General features: G+C 43.4%; 2 protein-coding genes across 2 annotated transcripts in view; one reads left to right on the forward strand and one right to left on the reverse strand.

The window, feature by feature from the left end:
* Window positions 1–370: 370 nt before the first annotated feature.
* lg21h10orf88 (linkage group 21 C10orf88 homolog) overlaps window positions 371–20,719 on the forward strand; it is a 34,204-nt gene continuing 13,855 nt past the window's right edge. The window contains exons 1-4 of the mRNA XM_062030682.1: window positions 371–561; window positions 1,337–1,476; window positions 1,543–1,743; window positions 1,813–1,873. Coding sequence (XP_061886666.1) covers window positions 1,343–1,476; window positions 1,543–1,743; window positions 1,813–1,873 — 396 coding nt within the window. The 5' untranslated portion in view covers window positions 371–561; window positions 1,337–1,342. The remainder of the gene's footprint in view (window positions 562–1,336; window positions 1,477–1,542; window positions 1,744–1,812; window positions 1,874–20,719) is intronic.
* On the reverse strand, window positions 7,391–20,460 carry LOC133638256 (ankyrin repeat and SOCS box protein 3-like). Its single transcript, XM_062030679.1, has 9 exons — window positions 20,388–20,460; window positions 19,152–19,391; window positions 18,883–19,047; window positions 18,707–18,819; window positions 15,144–15,276; window positions 8,624–8,801; window positions 8,023–8,559; window positions 7,827–7,960; window positions 7,391–7,746 (listed from the first exon to the last, which is right to left on the reverse strand). The coding sequence occupies exons 2-9, from the start codon at window positions 19,357–19,359 to the stop codon at window positions 7,589–7,591; spliced, it is 1,626 nt and encodes a 541-aa protein (XP_061886663.1). The 5' UTR covers window positions 19,360–19,391; window positions 20,388–20,460; the 3' UTR covers window positions 7,391–7,588.

Below are 20,719 nucleotides of genomic sequence, written 5' to 3' on the forward strand. Positions count from 1 at the left end.
ATATATATATTAAAAAAAACAAAAACATGTTTGTAGCTTTAGCAACTTCGATCCACAGTTAGCGGAGTCCGCGTAAATACCCTTTTTTAGACAAGAAATAATAAGTTAACACGTAAATAAATGGTAAATTAACACATTAGTAATTTGTAAGTCAACATGTAAATAAATGGTAAGTTAACACGTAAATAAACAAGTTACCGCATAAATAAGTAATACGTTTACTCGTAAATAAATAATAACTTAACACGTAAATAAATGTTACATTAACACATAAATAACAAGTTAACACATAAATAAATAATAAGTAAATACATAAATCAATGACTTAAAAACAAACCAAATATCCGCTGCGGTTTTATGACGTCACCCAAACACCGGAAGTGCAGCAAAGCGTGTTTTTAGCTTTAGCAACTTGGACCTCAGTTAGCGTAAACACTCTTTTTATATCTCTACTCTTGCCAATTGGAATGGACAGGGTTGAAGGTTCGAAGATGACAGAAGACATTCCAAGACGGGAACACAGAAAACTGCGTCACTGATTGTTTTAGCGGGAGATATCTGGTAGGAATGTTCCGTCCAATCTAATTAATCACGTCTACAAAGTGCTTTTAGCGTGTAAGACCTCATTAATAATAAATACTGTCAACAGGATTTTCATTCAGGGAATCTTGTCAAATATGTTATCTTTAGCTTCTGGTTGTTGTTTTTATTTGTATTTATTTATTTCTATATTTGTTTGAATTTTATAAACCTTTGTTTATAAATTGCAACATTTACAAGCAGTTGAGAAATAATAATCAAAATACGTACAAAAACAGTACAAAACAGCGCCAGGGGGTTGTAAACTCAAACTAACTAAAATAGAATTCAATATATATATATATATATATATATATATATATATATATATATATATATATATATATATATATATATATATATATATATATAACTAACAAACAGTGCAAAGCCATAGGCTCACACAATTTCGGTAAATAATTTAAATGTGGAACACAGCATCATCGTTTTCACCGCTTTTTGCTTGTTAGAGGTAGAGAGTGTTTTAACGTAGAGTTCTAATTCTTTTTTAAAGGCACAAAAAACCTGGTCGGGTATTGAGAAACTTACATTTATGAATATAAAACTTAGCCAATACTATTATGAGGTTGCACAGGTAAAATTCCTTTTCAAATTGGTTTTCATTCAATGTAAACCCAAATAGCACATCTTTAAAACATGTCCGGGATGAAGCGACAGATGATTGATTGATTGAGACTTTTATTAGTAAATTGCACAGTACAGTGCTTATGTGTCCCTCATGGTGACGTCATCTCAGGGCGTCATGGTGGAGGTTGACGTGAAGAGCGAAGGGGCGTGGCTCTGCCAGCCTGAGGGACGCTGCCTGGCTGACGTGGTGCTGGCTGTTGACGTCACTACGACAGATGAAGATGAAGATGACGTCCCAGTGACACGTTGGTATGATGCTGCAACTTGCGGTGTAAGCGCTTCACTCCCAAGCTGAGACCATGTCTGCCTTCTCAGGGGCGCCCCGGTCCTGTTGGAGCGCGTGGACGAAGACTCCCCCTGCGTCTTGACTGTGACGTGTAGCCCCGCCTCCCCCGCCGCCATCAGCCGCCTGCTTCTCGTCAGCGAGGCTCGGACCATGGAGGTGTACCTGCAGACGGGAGAATACGGCGGCACGGTTCGGGGAGAGCGGTGGGACCAGGTGCAGCATCCGGACAGGTGAGGCGTGACTGCGGGGTCACATGATGTTAAGAAACACCATGACGTCATTTTCTATCGTGGCGGCAGAGGGCCGTTCTACAGGAAGCAGCTGACCCTGGAGGAGGGGTCATCGTCATGTGACGTCAAGGTGAGTCCACCTGACACTTCATTGCTAAAAAACAATTCAGTTATTGTTGTGTCCAAATAATTGAGTACAGTAGCGAGGTTACTTTCAAAGAACCCCAGCAAATATTGAATACATGCTTATTTTTGATGCTAAACCAGGGCTCTCCAACCTGCTACCATTATTTGTGAGGGCTTTCATAAATAAATAGAAATTGCTCATTTGACCAAGCCAGCCTGACATTAATAAGAACCAAAACAACTTCCAGTTGTGAGGACTAGCTTTTTACTGGCTTTGCATGCGTCGCCTCAACACCGTAGCTCAGGTGGTCTTTGAGCGGAACATCTAACGCTGCTCCAAAATAAGCAAATAATAAGATAACACTTGAAACAATGGTAAGTTAACATACAAGTGATTTGTAAGTTAACATGTAAATAAATGGCAAGTTAACACGTACTTTTCAGGTGAGATGCATGATTTATGATCGATGTCAACATAGACACACAGGAAGTGATGAGGTCGCCGCTATAAATAGTTGGTCTGCGTCAGAACATATAATAACAATGTCACTAATACTTGTTAATGTTCAAGTCACACTTATAATAACAATGTCAAATCAAATCAAATCAAATCAACTTTATTTATAAAGCACATTTAAAATTTACCACAGGGGTAGCCAAAGTGCTGTACAATGGCCAGGTTAAAATAATACGAGAACCGAGCAAACACAACACAAACAGAACACGATAAAAAATGAATAAATAAAATATAAAAACATAAAAAACAGGTACATCACTAATACTTGTTAATGTTCAAATCACACTTATAATGTCAAGATGTGGACTATGGCGGGTTCGTTTTTCCGAGATGCAATAATAGTTGGAGCGGACATGGCTTGAAGGTAAGGACATATTTATTTTTTACTATAACAAAAGGAACAAACTAAAGGCGCGCACAAGGCGGAGGTACAAACTTGACTATGAAACAAAAACTTGCACGTGGGCAAAAAACTAAGGACATGAACAAAAGTCGCTAACTGTGGCATGAATAGAAAAAACTTACTTGATAAGGCATGAAGTGCGCAGAGGTGAACAGAGTGCCGAATGTGTGAGGACGCCAGGACGAACAACAGGAAAACAATGGACTTAAATAACACAGACATGATTAAAGACAGGTGCGTGAGTCGTGAGGACAGGTGAAAACTAATGGGTTGCTATGGTGACAAACAAGAGTGCACAATGAGTCCAAACGTGGAACAGGTGAAACTAATGGGTAACCATGGAAACAAGACAAGGGAATGAAAAGCAGGAACTAAAAAGAGTCCAAAACCAAGTAGAACATAACTTAAACAAAACATGATCACACAGATGCGACAGAGCCCCTCCCTTAAGGACATATACCAGATGTCCACAAAAATAAAAACAAAACAATGATCAATAGTCATGGGAGGGCGGGAGGGGGACATGGCGGTGGGTTGCCAGACGACGTGTCCCCGTATCCACCGGGGCATAATCAGGTGGCGGCGACGTGTAGACCACCGCTGTAACTGACGAGGTGGGCGACCCGGGAATGGCCATATCCATGGCCGATGAGGTGGGCGCACTTGGCGTGGCGGCCGACCAGGTAGTGGCCACATCCGTGGCCGACGAGGAGGTCGGCGTACCTGGCGTGGCGGACGCCCATGGACTGGCCACATCCATGGCCAACGAGAAGGCAGGCGCTTCGTCGACGTGGCAGACGCAGATGACGAAGCTTGGCGTGGTGCGTCGGGCGGCAAAGCTTGGCGTGGCGTGTCCTGGCAGCGTGGGTCTTGGTCTTGGCAGCGTTGGTCTTGGCAGTCTTGGTCTTGGCGTGGTGTGTCTTGGACTTGGTCTTGGCGTGGTGGGTCTTGGCGTGGTGGGTCTTGGACTTGGTCTTGGCGTGAGGGGTCTTGGTCTTGGTCTTGGCGTGAGGGGTCTTGGACTTGGCTTGAGGGGTCTTGGACTTGGTCTTGGCTTGAGGGGTCTTGGACTTGGTCTTGGCTTGAGGGGTCTTGGACTTGGTCTTGGCTTGAGGGGTCTTGGACTTGGTCTTGGCTTGAGGGGTCTAGGCGTCGTGGAGCTGCGACTGGCGGCACTAGGCGTCGTGGAGCTGCGACTGGCGGCACTTGGCGTCGTGGAGCTGCGACTGGCGGCACTTGGCGTCGTGGAGCTGCGACTGGCGGCACTTGGCGTCGTGGAGCTGCGACTGGCGGCACTTGGCGGCGTGGAGCAGGTAGCGGCACTTGGCGTGGAGCTACCACGGGTGGCGCTTGGCGTGGAGCTGCGACTGGCGGCGCTTGGCGTGGAGCTGCGACTGGCGTCGCTTGGCGTGGAGCAGGTACTGGCGGCGCTTGGCGTGGAGCAGGTACTGGCGGCGCTTGGCGTGGTGGGGCTTGGCGTGGAGCTGGGCGTGGAGCAGGTGGAGGTGGCCTAGCTGGAGGTTGCGGCTTGGCAGGCCGAAAGACCGGTGGTGGTGACCGAACCGGAGGTTGCGGCTTAGCAGGCCGAAAGACTGGTGGTGGTGGTCGTGCTGGAGGCTGTGGCTTGGCGTGACGAAAAACTGGTGGTGGTGGTGGTCGTGCTGGAGGCTGTGGCTTGGCGTGACGAAAAGCGACCCCACCTGAACAATTCCCAGCCCTAGCCCCCCCCTCAAGGAGCGGATACCAGACGTGCGGTCTGGAATCGTTTCTTTGGGTGGGTGGAGGGTGGTCAGGAGGGGGGCAGAATCCTCCCCTCCAAACTGTCCAAAAAGTATTTCTTTCCCCCCCACCTGGGCTTTTGTGGGTAAAAAAAAAATTTGTGACTTGGGCGTGGCTTGAGTCCTGGGGGGCGGGGCATGGAATTTGGGTGGCTTGGATTGACAGGATAAAGAATTTGGAAAAAAAATCTCCAGGTCTGTGGCGTGCTCCTTGAGCTGCCAGGCTGGCTGTCTTCTATTTCCGCCCGGAGGGGGAGGAGCCCGCAGGAGTGGTGCATCCTGTCCACTCGCGGAAGTCTTTCCTTGGCGACGTTTCCGGGGCGGGAGTGATGCGCCGATCGGCACCAGCTTGCCTACGGGCCCCCACATCATCCCACTGCGCTCCCTGGGGGAAAAGCGCAGTGTTTCCGCTTCCATAGCGCGCAGGATTTCCCATGCTCCCTCGTCCAACTTTTTTGCGGAAAAACGTTCTTGTGCTGGCGACATTCTGTCAAGATGTGGACTAGGGCGGGTTCGTTTTTCCGAGATGCAATAATAGTTGGAGCGGACATGGCTTGAAGGTAAGGACATATATATTTTTTACTATAACAAAAGGAACAAACTAAAGGCGCGCACAAGGCGGAGGTACAAACTTGACTATGAAACAAAAACTTGCACGTGGGCAAAAAACTAAGGACATGAACAAATGTCGCTAACTGTGGCATGAATAGAAAAAACTTACTTGATAAGGCATGAAGTGCGCAGAGGTGAACAGAGTGCCGAATGTGTGAGGACGCCAGGACGAACAACAGGAAAACAATGGACTTAAATAACACAGACATGATTAAAGACAGGTGCGTGAGTCGTGAGGACAGGTGAAAACTAGTGGGTTGCTATGGTGACAAACAAGAGTGCACAATGAGTCCAAACGTGGAACAGGTGAAACTAATGGGTAACCATGGAAACAAGACAAGGGAATGAAAAGCAGGAACTAAAAAGAGTCCAAAACCAAGTAGAACATAACTTAAACAAAACATGATCACACAGATGCGACATATAATAACAATATCACTAATACTTGTTAATGTTCAAATCACACTTATAATAACAATATCACTAATACTTGTTAATGTTCAACACACACTTATAATAACAATATCACTGGATTCTTAATAGGAGTAGTTGTTAAAGATCCCTAAATATTCAGCACAACAATTAAATGGGGTTGGAGATGTCCTCTTGGGTGGGGTGGAGTTTGGCACTAATCACATGGTGCCACCAGTACAACACATCTTCAGTTGTGTTCCCCGACGTCATTGGGCGTTTCGGCCATTTATCACAAGACACCCCCTGCCGAGGTTGGCCCACCACCGGCGGATCAGACCTGGGTGTGTGTTGCATGGTGGCACTACGTGGTTATTTGGCAGCCCATGCTGCATCCCTGCGCTTCAGCCACAGCCAGTGACTGCTCTGTTCTGCTGCGGTGGAAAGTTCTTTAATAGCCTTGCGTTGGGCCTGTCCTCTGATTCCTACTTCTTTCAGGAGCCTTGTGGTGGAACTGGCTACAAAACCTCTACAGCCCACCTCCACTGGCCACACCTTCACGTTCCAGCCCCGTGCCTCTGCCTCAGCTGCCAAGTTGGCATATCGCAGCCTCTTCCGTTCGAATGCTTCATCGATGGCGTCCTCCCATGGGACCGTTAGCTCAACAATAAAGACACGGTGGCAGGACATGGACCAGAGGACCAGGTCTGGGCGCAGGCTGGTTGCTGCAATTTCGGGTGGGAAGATAAGCCTCTGGCTGAGGTCTACCCGCATTTCCCAATCTCGGGCTGCGTTCAGTGGGCCTAAGTCTGGAGGTGATGGCTTGGTCCGCCGTTTCTCTCCTTCCCGGATGAAAGTTGTTTTGCTTGGGAAGGTTGCCTGAGCATTTAGAGGCATGGCATTGGTGACTACTCTCTTATTCTCAAGTTGGGCAGCCAAGCACTTCAGTACCTGGTTGTGGCGCCAGGTGTATCTCCCTTGAGTCAGACTGGTCTTGCAACCTACCAAGATGTGTTTGAGGGTTGCTCGGACTGTACACTGAAAACAGGCTGGGTCCTCTCCATACCAGAGATGTAGGTTGGTTGGAGAGGGCAGGACATCATATGTGGCTCTAATGATGAAACTTAGTCTATTAGACTCCATGCTCCATATTTCGTTCCACGTGATTGTTCTCCTCTTCACGCCCTCCCACCATGTGGTGATATCCTTTAGAGATTGATGTCGTTTTTTGATACAGTGCCGTCTGAGGGATCGAAGGTCACGGTCATTCAATGTTGGTTTCCGGCCATGCCGCTTACGTGGAGTGATTTCTCCAGATTCTCTGAACCTTTTGATGATATTATGGACCGTAGATGTTGAAATTCCTAAATTTCTTGCAATTGCACTTTGAGAAACTTTGTTCTTAAACTGTTTGACTATTTGCTCACGCAGTTGTGGACAAAGGGGTGTACCTCGCCCCATCCTTTCTTGTGAAAGACTGAGCATTTTTTGGGAAGCTGTTTTTATACCCAATCATGGCACCCACCTGTTCCCAATTAGCCTGCACACCTGTGGGATGTTCCAAATAAGTGTTTGATGAGCATTCCTCAACTTTATCAGTATTTATTGCCACCTTTCCCAACTTCTTTGTCACGTGTTGCTGCCATCAAATTCTAAAGTTAATGATTATTTGCAAAAAAAAAAAAAGTTTATCAGTTTGAACATCAAATATGTTGTCTTTGTAGCATATTCAACTGAATATGGCTTGAAAAGGATTTGCAAATCATTGTATTCCGTTTATATTTACATCTAACACAATTTCCCAACTCATATGGAAACAGGGTTTGTAAAGAGACATTTTACCAAAGTATGCCTATAGGCTAAATTCCTCTGCTCCAAATAAAGATGAAAAATGTGTTTACATAACGCCAGGCCACCAAAACAGCTTTTATTTTAACTTTCATAGCAGAAATAAACTCTGATTTGACCTGCTGATGATCATCACAAGCCAAGGAACATTTAGTCAGAAGGCTTGGGAATGTCCCTGAAGCGGAGAAAGTCCTGCAGGCACCATGGCACGGGCAGCTGCTGGACACAGTCGGTCCTCATGACCACGTCTGGTCCCAACTGTTGTCGGACCTCCAGGCGGCACAGGTGGGCGAGACTGGGGACGGAGTCTGGATGGAGGAGGAGAAGAGATTTTGTTTGGAGCACTTTAGAATCGTTTAGTAAAACATCATCTTAGCTTGCGGTGTACCAAAGTGGGGGTCTGGTTGCCACGTCTCCTCTGCCCGTCTCCGACCCAGAATGACTTTGTCAGCGTGCGACAAGGTGGACCAGTTGACAAAGTGCAGGAGATAGTTCACCACGTCACTGCGTGCCTCCCCCAGCCTGCAAGGCACAAAAGAGGGTGAAGCAGCAAAAAAAAGGCAGGACAAAGGAGACGAACATACAAGTTGGGCTGCAGCAGCAACGTTGGTTCGAGTCCCGCCTGCAGGACACGAGGCAGCCAATAGTTGGCGTACAGAACGTCACCCAGCGCCGCTTGCAGCATGTCCCTCAGCTCCTGCTGCGTCATCACCCTCTTGCCCGCACGCCACGCCACTGCTGAGTCCTCACTTTCTGGAGGCGTGATCCACATGATGGACAACACCTCCTCCAGCAGGGGGCGCTCGTAAAAACCTACGATGCCCGTCCAATCATTCTCCTTCAGACGGGCGCCCGCCTCCAGCAGCACGCTAATCAACTGGATGGGAAAAGTACTTGGAGAATTGTGGTCAGTGAAGTGCGCCTCGTCTACGGCGGCGTCGAAAGGCGAGTGGAAGCCCAGGAGGTCGTCACAGTCTTGTCCATCGGGGCTGAAGCCTTCATTCAGAAGCAGCTTTAGAACCTCCAGCTCTTTCCCCTGGACCGCCGAGTAGACCGGACTCACCATGCCCTCGCCTCTATCACACCTGCGCTCCGTGACGGGTAACAGCCTCCTGACGATGCTGTGCACACCAACCCAAGGTTACCATGGTGACAAATAGCATTTCAAGTTGAGTCCATCAGTACTTGCAATGGCCGAACTCGGCGGCGGTGTGGATGGGAAGTTTGGGCCAATCCTCACTGCAGGTCATGTTGGGGTCGGCGCCGTGCTCCAACAGGACGTCCACGCAGGCGGCGTGACCCTCCTGGCAGGCAATCAGCAGCGGCGTGGCCATGTCATCCGCCTGCGTGTTCACGTTGGCACCTTCACATCACAACATGTTCTTGCTCGGTCAGGCATCAAAAAGCACGGACTCTTTGTGTGTTAGCCATGTGTCCACCTTTCCAAGATGGCCCAGGTGTTACACCTGAGCCAGGACAGGTGGTGCACTTTCAAACACACTCCAACTTAAGTTTCTCCAAACAAAATTGCTTTATTTGCAAGTGTTGTCCCGATATCAATATTTTGGTACCGGTGCCAAAATGTATTTCAATACTTTTGTAAATAAAGGGGACCACAAAAAATGTCATTATTGTCTTTATTGTAACAAAAAATGTTAGTGTACATGAAACATATGTTTATTATTGTCATTTAGTCCTTAAATAAAATACTAGACAACTTGTCTTTTAGTAGTAAGTAAACAAACAAAGACTCCTAATTAGTCTGCTGACGTATGCAGTAACATATTGTGTCATTTATACACCTATTATGTTGAACACATTATGAGGGACAAACTGTAAAAATGGATTATTCATCTACTTGTTCATTTACTGTTAATATCTGCTTATTTTCTGTTTTAACATGTTCTATCTACACTTCTGTTAAAATGTAATAATCACTTATTCTTCTCTTCTTTGATACTTGACATTAGTTTTGGATGATACCACACATTTAGGTATGGATGTGATACCAAGTAGTTACAGGATCATACATTGGTCATATTCAAAGTCCTCATGTGTCCAGGGACATATTTACTGACCTTATAAACATAATATACATTTTAAAAAAGGAAAAAGATGACTGTATATCGATATAATCATAGTAGTATCAACTTGATACGCTCTTGTACTTGGTATCATTACAGTGGATGTCAGGTGTAGATCCAGCCATGGCATTTGTTTACATTGTGACGTCAGTACTAGTCATTGACAATCTTAATATTAGTGGACTAACCATCTGCACTATTAAGCAAATAGTCGACTAGTCATTGACTATCTTAACTATTAGACAAGTACTCATTAACTATCTTGGCAATTAGTCAACAAGTCATCGACTATCAGAACGATTAGTCAACTAATCATCAACTAGTTTAAATATTAGACGACAAATCATTGACTATCTTAGTGATTAGTCAACAAGTCATTGACATCTTAATATTAGTTAAAGAGCCATCGACACTATTAAGCAAATAGTCGACGAGTCATTGACTATCTTAACAATTTAATTTACAAATCATCTACTATCTTGGCAATTAGTAGACTTGTCATTGACTATCTGAATATTAGATTAGTCATCGACTATCTTAACGATTAGTCGACTAGTCATCGACTATCTTAACTATTAGAAAAGTAGTCATTAACTATCTTGGCAATTAGTCAACGAGTCATCGACTATCAGAAAGATTAGTCAACTAATCATCAACTAGTTTAAATATGAGTCGACAAATCATTGACTTTCAGAACGATTAGTCAACTAATCATCAACTAGTTTAAATATTAGTCGACAAATCATTGACTATCTTAGTGATAGTCAACTAGTCATTGACATCTTAATATTAGTTAAAGAGCCATCGACACTATTAAGCAAATAGTCGACTAGTCATCGACTATCTTAAAAATTTAATTTACAAATCATCTACTGAATACTGAATATTAGACTAGTCATCGACTATCTTTACGATTAGTCGATTAGTCATCAACTATCTTAACGATTAGTCGACTAGTCATCGACTATCCAAGCGGTTAGTAAACTAGTGATTGACTATCTTAAAAATTAGTCGTCAAATCATCAACTATCTTAGCGATTAGTCGACGAGTAATCGACAATCTTGGCAATTAGTCGACTAGTCATCTACTATCTTGGCAAATATTTGACTTGTCATTGTGTATATTAATATTAGTTGACTATTCATCGACTATCTTGGCAATTAGTCAACTCGTCATCGAACCTCACAGTGATTAGTCAACTAGTCATCAACTATATTGAAAATTAGTCGACAAATCATTGACTATCTTAGCGATAAGGTGACTAGTCATCTACTATCTTGGCAATTACTTGACTATGGTCATTGACTATCTTGACAATTAGTCGACTATAGTCATTGACCATCTTAGCGATTAGTCGACTATAGCCATCGACGATCTTAGCGATTATTCGACTAATTGGATGAGGAACTGTACACATGTTGGTTACCTTTAATTTAGCCACTTCTGAAATCAGTTGTAGATATTTGGAGGCATGTGCTAACTGACACTGACTACTTTCTTCAGAAATATTTATTTGTTACTGAAACTGTGCTGCTCATTAGGCCGTGGCAAAATAATAGCCACTGGCAAACTTTTGTCCCTTTGAAAGTGAAGACTGGCAAAGTCCTGTGGGGGGAAATTATTTGACTTTCATGGAAACGAAGCAATCGAGAAAGTGTGTGTGTGTGTGTGTGTGTGTGTGTGTGTGTGTGTGTGTGTGTGTGTGTGTGTGTGCGTGCGTGTACCAACATCAAAGTGCAGTAGCACAGTAGGACCAAGCCATCTTTCAACAAATAAACAATTATTAAAGCTGCAAGCAGCGATGGACAGGACCAACTTTTGCTGGTGTTTCCTGCCTTTACCCATTCAACATATCTTTACCTGCACATGACCTACCTTCCCTGCATCCTGGGGTCACACTGGTGCTTCTTTCTTTCACGCTAGTTTGAAGCCGACCCGACAAACGCGCTCAGATAATGTTTTAAAAAAAGGTGACTGTTTTGAACCAACTTTTTTTTGAAGGGGAAATTGCAAACTTCCTGTTGATTTTTGCTGGGGGTTGTCAATGAATGAAATGTAGGTGTAAGTGAGACCTACATAGAGGTTTTTGTTTCATGTCTCTACGACATTCCTACTGGAAGTTACAGGCAGTTTTGTCTGAGTTTTCTTCCTAGGAGCAGTTGTGTCTGTGTTTTCTTCCTAGGGGGCGCTAGAGCGCAATTTTGAGTTTTGGGGTTGGGTTTTTTTATTAGATCGCAATTTTTGCCAGTCCTGATGTGTGTGTCCAGTTTGGTGAGTTATGAAGCATTTTAAGGGGGTCAAATTACAGCTCAAAGAGGCAAAAGTGACTGTTTTTACAAAACTTTTGTTTTGAAGGGGGGAATTGCCAACTTCCTGTTGATTTTTGCTGAAGGATGTCAGTGTATGTGTTTCTGATCATGGAGTGCACCATCTACTGTGTTTGTGATCATGGAGTGCACCATCTACTGTGTTTCTGATCATGGAGTGCACCATCCACTGTGTTTCTGATCATGGAGTGCACCATCCACTGTGTTTCTGATCATGGAGTGCACCATCCACTGTGTTTGTGATCATGGAGTGCACCATCCACTGTGTTTCTGATCATGGAGTGCACCATCCACTGTGTTTCTGATCATGGAGTGCACCATCCACTGTGTTTGTGATCATGGAGTGCACCATCCACTGTGTTTCTGATCATGGAGTGCACCATCCACTGTGTTTGTGATCATGGAGTGCACCATCCACTGTGTTTGTGATCATGGAGTGCACCATCCACTGTGTTTCTGATCATGGAGTGCACCATCTACTGTGTTTCTGATCATGGAGTGCACCATCCACTGTGTTTCTGATCATGGAGTGCACCATCCACTGTGTTTCTGATCATAGAGTGCACCATCTACTGTGTTTCTGATCATGGAGTGCACCATCCACTGTGTTTCTGATCATGGAGTGCACCATCTACTGTGTTTCTGATCATGGAGTGCACCATCCACTGTGTTTCTGATCATGGAGTGCACCATCCACTGTGTTTCTGATCATGGAGTGCACCATCCACTGTGTTTCTGATCATGGAGTGCACCATCTACTGTGTTTCTGATCATAGAGTGCACCATCTATCAATCAATCAATCAATCAATCAATGTTTATTTATATAGCCCTAAATCACAAGTGTCTCAAAGGGCTGTACAAGCCACAACGACATCCTCGGTACAGAGCCCACATACGGGCAAGGAAAACTCACCCCAGTGGGACGTCAATGTGAATGACTATGAGAAACCTTGGAGAGGACCGCATATGTCCGAAAGCAATGGATGTGGAGTGGGTCTGACATAATATTGTGAAAGTCCAACACATCAGCGAAAGTCCAGTCCATAGTGGGGCAAGCAGGAACCATCCCGAGTGGAGACGGGTCAGCAGCGTAGAGATGTCCCCATCTGATGAACAGGCTAGCGGTCCACCCCGGGTTTGGAGCAGAGTAGAAAAGAAAAGAAAAGAAACGGCAGATCAACTGGTCTAAAAAGGGAGTCTATTTAAAGGCTAGAGTATACAAATGAGTTTTAAGATGAGACTTAAATGCTTCTACTGAGGTAGCATCTCTAACTTTTACCGGGAGGGCATTCCAGAGTACTGGAGCCCCAATAGAAAACGCTCTATAGCCCGCAGACTTTTTTTGGGCTCTGGGAATCACTAATAAGCCGGAGTTCTTTGAACGCAGATTTCTTGCCGGGACATATGGTACAATACAATCGGCAAGATAGGCAGGAGCTTGACCGTGTAGTATTTTATACGTAAGTAGTAAAACTTTAAAGTCGCATCTTAGGTGCACAGGAAGCCAGTGCAAGTGAGCCAGTATAGGTATATATATATGTATATATGTACAGTATAGGCGTAATATGATCAAACTTTCTTGTTTTTGTCAAAAGTCTAGCAGCCGCATTTTGTACCATCTGTAATCTTTTAATGCTAGACATAGGGAGGCCCGAAAATAATACGTTACAGTAATCGAGACGAGATGTAACGAACGCATGAATAATGATCTCAGCATCGCTTGTGGACAAAATGGGACGAATTTTAGCGATATTACGGAGATGAAAGAAGGCCGTTTTAGTAACACTATTAATGTGTGACTCAAACGAGAGAGTTGGGTGGAAGATAATACCCAGATTCTTTACCGAGTCACCTTGTGTAATTGTTTGGTTGTCAAATGTTAAGGTGGTATTTTTAAATAGATGTCGGTGTTGAGCAGGACCGATAATCAGCATTTCCGTTTTCTTAGCGTTGAGTTGCAAAAAGTTGGCGGACATCCATTGTTTAATTTCATTAAGACACGCCTCCAGCTGGTCAGCTTTAGGGGCATGTAGAGTTGGGTGTCATCAGCATAACAGTGAAAGCTAACACGTATGATGTCACCTAGTGGCAGCATGTAAATACTAAAGAGTGCAGGGCCAAGAACCGAACCCTGGGGAACTCCGCACGTTACCTTAACATAGTCCGAGGTCACATTGTTATGGGAGACACACTGCATCCTGTCAGTAAGATAAGAGTTAAACCAAGACAAGGCTAAGTCTGTCATACCAATACGCGTTTTGATACGCTCTAATAAAATATTATGATCGACGGTATCGAAAGCGGCGCTAAGATCAAGAAGCAGCAACATAGATGAAGCATCAGAATCCATCGTTAGCAATAGATCATTAGTCATTTTTGCGAGGGCTGTCTCCGTAGAGTGATTTGCCCTGAAACCGGATTGAAAAGGTTCACAGAGATTGTTAGACGCTAAGTGTTCATTTAGCTGCTGCTGTGTTTGTGATCATGGAGTGCACCATCCACTGTGTTTGTGATCATGGAGTGCACCATCCACTGTGTTTGTGATCATGGAGTGCACCATCCACTGTGTTTGTGATCATGGAGTGCACCATCCACTGTGTTTGTGATCATGGAGTGCACCATCCACTGTGTTTGTGATCATGGAGTGCACCATCCACTGTGTTTGTGATCATGGAGTGCACCATCCACTGTGTTTGTGATCATGGAGTGTACCATCCACTGTGTTTGTGATCATGGAGTGCACCATCTACTGTGTTTCTGATCATGGAGTGCACCATCCACTGTGTTTGTGATCATGGAGTGCACCATCTACTGTGTTTGTGATCATGGAGTGCACCATCCACTGTGTTTGTGATCATGGAGTGCACCATCCACTGTGTTTGTGATCATGGAGTGCACCATCCACTGTGTTTGTGATCATGGAGTGCACCATCCACTGTGTTTGTGATCATGGAGTGCACCATCTACTGTGTTTCTGATCATGGAGTGTACCATCCACTGTGTTTCATGGTTGGGTAGACTGGCATGTGTGTACAGACAGCGTTTGCAAACAATTAAGGTATGTAAATAAACATTTCTGTGTAAATAAGTCATTTCACCAGGTGGCTTATATTCTGGTGCAGCTCATATATGTAACAATATATGTTCTTCTAAAATGTGGTTGTGGCCATTGCGCTCTATAGTCTGGAAAATACAGTGTATGATGATATATTGTTATTATGGTATTAAAAGACTATCAGGTTATACATTTTTGAGCATCACTAGCTGGATCTTGGTGGAGTTATGTACTTACCGGCCTCCAACAGGACCTTCAGGCATGTCCTCCAATCATTCAGTGCTGCCAGGTAGAGAGGTGTGAGTCCGTCGTCATCGCGGGCCTCCAGGTGTGCCACGCGTGCCAGGATGCTGACCACTCCATCATGTCCCTACAAAAGACGAGATTTTAGAGTGGAGCATATTTATATCGCATGTGAATATTACATAGTGAAGAGAGAGAAGTATCACTTGTTGATAGAAGGTGTGTTAATGTAAGCTAGCCAATTAATCACCTGGGTTACACTCAACTAGGCGTGTAGGGTATACCGGTACTAGTATAGTATTGCGGTACTAATGAATCAAAACGGTATGAACAGTACCGGTTCGCCTTTTTTTTTTAACAGGCATGTTGGTGCGTTGTCGTCACGTCGTGTCATTGCTGGTTTTACGCACAGAGGAGCGTGTTCGGCAGCGCACACACACAGAGTACTTACAAGCAGACACAGTGTGTAGACAGAAAAGGGAGAATGGACGCAATTTGGTGTAAAAAGTAAAGATAAAGGTGAAGTTATAACACTGAAACACCCTCAGGAAGAGCTGCTTTAACACATGGCTAGCTAAAACTAGTGTTTTAGCTACTTCTAAATCACTAATTCTGGCCTCCATGGCGACAAATAAAGTATGTTTCTTACAAGTACCATTATCACTGGAGGACGAGGAATAGCTAAACATGCTTCACTACACACCGTAGGAGGATACAATAGCTCACCGGCGTCACAATGTAAACAAATGCCATGGGTGGATCTACACCTGACATCCACTGTAATGATACCAAGTACAAGAGTGTATCTAGTCGATACTACCATGATTACATTGATATTTTTTATCGTCACAAAATATTTTTTATTTAAAAAAAAAAAAGTATATTATGTTTATAAAGTCAGTCTTTATAAATAAGAAAATCTCATTTCAGTAGGCCTTTAAAGGCCTACTGAAATGATTTTTTAAAATTTAAACGGGAATAGCAGATCCATTCTATGTGTCATACTTGATCATTTCACGATATTGCCATATTTTTGCTGAAAGGATTTAGTAGAGAAAATCGACGATAAAGTTAGTTCGCAACTTTTGCTCGCTGATAAAAAAAAGCCTTGCCTGTAGCGGAAGTAGCGTGACGTCACAGGAGCTAGTATTCCTCACAATTCCCCGTTGTTTACAATGGAGCGAGAGAGATTCGGACCGAGAAAGTGATGATTACCCCATTAATTTGAGCGAGGATGAAAGATTCGTAGATGAGGAACGTTACAGTGAAGGACTTGAGAGGCAGTGCAGGACGTATCTTTTTTCGCTCTGACCGTAACTTAGGTACAAGCTGGCTCATTGGATTCCACACTCTCTCCTTTTTCTATTGTGGATCACAGATTTGTATTTTAAACCACCTGGGATACTATATCCTCTTGAAAATGAGAGTCGAGAACGCGAAATGGACATTCAGTGCCTTTTATCTCCACGACAATACATCGGCGAAATGCTTTAGCTACGAGCTAACGTGATAGCATCTTGCTTTAACTGCATATAGAAACAAAAGAAATAAACCCCTGACTGGAAGGATAGATAGAAAATCAACAATACTATTAAACCATGGACAAGTAAATACACGGTTAATGCTTTCCAGGCTGGCGAAGGTTAACAATGCTGTGCTAATGACGCCATTGAAGCTAACTTAGCAACCAGACTGCACAGAGCTATGCTAAAAACATTAGCTCTCCACCTACGCCAGCCAGCCCTCATTTGCTCATCAACACCCGTGCTCACCTGCGTTCCAGCGATCGGCAGAAGGACGAAGGACTTCACCCGATGCGTTTGGCGGCCCGGAGACGTAGGAAGTCAAGGTGAGGTCGGCGGCTAGCGCGGCTAGCGCGGCTAGCGTGGCTAGCGCTCCAACAAAGTCCTCCTGGTTGTGTTGCTGTAGTACACTGCTAATACACTGATCCCACCTACAACTGTCTTCTTTGCAGCCTTCATTGTTCATTAAAAAAATTGCAAAAGATGTCCAGAATACTGTGGAATTATTAAATGAAAACAGAGCTTTTTGTATAGGATTCTACGGGGTACCATAACTTCCGTTACTCTGACTTCGTCACGCGCATACGTAATCATACCGCGACGTTTCAGCCGGATATTTCCCGGGAAATTTTAAATGTCACTTTATAAGTTAACCCGGCCGTATTGGCATGTGTTGCAATGTTAAGATTTCATCATTGATATATAAACTATCAGACTGCGTGGTCGCTAGTAGTGGCTTTCAGTAGGCCTTTAACTAATATTAAGATGTCAATGACTAGTTCACTAATCACTAAGATAGTCAATGATTTGTCGACTAATATTTAAACTAGTTGATGATTAGTTGACTAATCGTTCTGATAGTCGATGACTTGTTGACTAATTGCCAAGATAGTTAATGACTAGTCGACTATTTGCTTAATAGTGCAGATGGTTAGTCCACTAATATTAAGATTGTCAATGACTAGTACCGACGTCACAATGTAAACAAATGCCATGGGTGGATCTACACCTGACATCCACTGTAATGATACCAAGTACAAGAGCGTATCAAGTCGATACTAATATGATTATATCGATATATTTGTCATCTTTTTCCTTTTTTTAAATTCATATTATGTTTATAAAGTCAGTAAATATGTCCCTGTACACATGAGGACTTTGAATATTACCAATCTATGATCCTGTAACTACTTGGTATCAGATCCATACCTAAATGTGTGGTATCATCCAAAACTAATGTCAAGTATCAAAGAAGAGAAGAATAAGTGATTATTACATTTTAACAGAAGTGTAGATAGAACATGTTAAAACAGAAAATAAGCAGATATTAACAGTAAATGAACAAGTAGATTAATAATCCATTTTTACAGTTTGTCCCTCATAATGTGTACAAAATAATAGGTGTATAAATGACACAATATGTTACTGCATACGTCAGCAGACTAATTAGGAGTCTTTGTTTGTTTACTTACTACTAAAAGACAAGTTGTCTAGTATTTTATTTAAGGACTAAATGACAATAATAAACATATGTTTCATGTACACTAAGATTCATTAAAATAATGATGCTCCCCTTTATTTAGAAAAGTATAGAAAAGAATCAAAATACATTTTGGTACCGGGACAACCCAAGACAGAAGGTACTGGAACATTTAGGAAGAGAAAAGACAAGAGTGATGTTGTCTCCCAGCACAAACCTGATTTCTATATTTGTTTTTGTGACCTAGTTAGAATAGAATAGAAGAATAGAATGGACTTTAATGTCATTATATTTGCATATAATGGGATTAAGGACTCCAAATTAAGGTGCGGTAGTGGGAACAAATATGGGGTAAAAATAAATTACACAAGAGGTAATAAAGAAGAAAAAAAAATAATAATAATAATTTTTAAAAAAAAACAACTAACAAAAACAATAAAAATAATAAGCAATCCTGTACAATATACAAAACACTATAGAAATACAAAATACTGTACAATACATACAGTACAAGACAAGAGTACCGGAGTAAAAGGGGGACTCGGACTACTCACCTTGAAAACAGCCTGATGAAGGCAGGTCCAGCGGAAAGAGGAGTGGATGTTGTTGACCTCAGCACCTTTGTCCAGCAGCAGCTGCACCACATCCTGGTGGTTGCCGCTGACCGCTGCAGGAGCACAGCAGCCATGGTGAGTCAACACAAGAGGCTAACACACACCTGCTGGTTTACCTGCATACAGAGGACTGGACAGGTCGTTGGTGGACTGGTTGATGTTGGCGCCCGCTCTCAGGAGGATGCGGACCATCGCCAGGTAGCCTCGCTTTGCCGCCAGGTAGCAGGCGGACTCCCCCTCGTGAGTGGCAGAGTTGATGAAGTCCTGGAAGGATAGGTTGACTGCAGACATAAAACACACATCTGCTATTTGAAATATCCAACATAAAAGGTTTTGCCAGGTTACATTGAATAGGTTTCTGGACTACTTCTATGTGTTCTGGTACCAGTCAGAGCAGCCGCCGACAGAATCTCCTTCAGGCAGCCCACAGAGCTGGCGGCGGCCGCCTCGTGCAGGGCCGTCCAGCCTCGGTTGTCGTGACAGTCCACGCTGCGGCCCTCATGGATCAGCTTCCGGAGAATCCTGCGGCAGCCGCCGCGAGTGGCCTTGGCCAGGCAGGACACCGTGTCGTCGTAGCACTCGGCGAAGTCCATGGCGTTGGTCCGCAACCTGACTCACCTGTGGTCTACAAGTGGAGGAGTGCATAACTTTATTACAATTTTGGCCAGCTCCTTATCTGTTTTGAAGTAGCAGCTGCATTTCTTTCTGAGCGAGAGGGGGTGTTTTCTGTCTTCATACCCCAGTAACTCTATATCATAATTGCCAACCCTCCCGTTTTTAGCGGGAGAATCCCGGTATTCAGCCCCTCTCCCGACAACCTCCCGGCAGAGATTTTCTCCCGACAAACTCCCGGTATTCAGCCGGAGCTGGAGGCCACGCCCCCTCCAGCTCAATGCGGACCTGAGACTGCGTGGGGGCAAGATGAAGAAATACGCTTGCAAGTTCCAAAACGAATGGAAACAAGAATTTCAGTTCATCCAGGACAGTTTGAAGGGGAAGGTGTATGTTGCCTGTACATTTTGTAGAACAGACTTCTCCATTGAACAGTGGCCGAAATGATATACTCATTAAGAACGGAGAAGTTAAACAGGACAATACTGCCATCTAATGGACAGCCACAGGAACACTGAAATTCAAGTTTTTTATTTATTTTTTAATGTAAATAAAATAATTAAATATATATATATATATGGCAAGTATGCTCTATATTGTCAAGTACAGTTACATAGGTGTATAAATGACACAATATGTTACTGCATACGTCAGCAGACTAATTAGGAGTCTTTGTTTGTTTACTTACTACTAAAAGACACGTTTTTGGTTGTTTTACATTTGTAGCTGCATGTAGAAATGCATCAGTTCTGTGCTCTTTGAATGTCTTTTTTGTCCTTTGTGTTCTCTATTGTTGCTCAGTTGGAGCTTCTCAGACCACATATCTAAACTCCAATCATCATTTACATTTTAGTTCGGCTTTAAATTCACAAACGATGAAGAGAATACACTTTTAACAAATCTGTATTAATTATTAAACATGTCTATTTTGGTTATTAGTTTACTTCAAACATGGTGGTAGGATTTTAACATACATAAATACATAAATCAAATGAATTTAAAAACGTACCAAATATCCGCTGCGGTTGGAAAGAAAGTGAAACTAAGACGGCTGTCATGTCGCACTTTCATGACGTCACCCAAACACCTGAGGTGCAGCAAAGCATGTTTGTAGCTTTGTACTGTTTTTGTACTTATTTTGACTATTATTATTTCTCAATTGTTTGTAAATGTTGCAATTTATGAATAAAGGTTTATAAAATGAAAAAAAAAAAATAAAATAAATTTAAAAAGCATGTTTGTAGCTTTAGCAACTTCGATCCACAGTTAGCGGAGTCTGCGTAAATACCCTTTTTTAGACAAGAAATAATAAGTTAACACGTAAATAAATAGTAAGTAAAT

The sequence above is a fragment of the Entelurus aequoreus genome, linkage group LG21, assembly GCF_033978785.1.
Source record: "Entelurus aequoreus isolate RoL-2023_Sb linkage group LG21, RoL_Eaeq_v1.1, whole genome shotgun sequence".
Classification (NCBI taxonomy): domain Eukaryota; kingdom Metazoa; phylum Chordata; class Actinopteri; order Syngnathiformes; family Syngnathidae; genus Entelurus; species Entelurus aequoreus.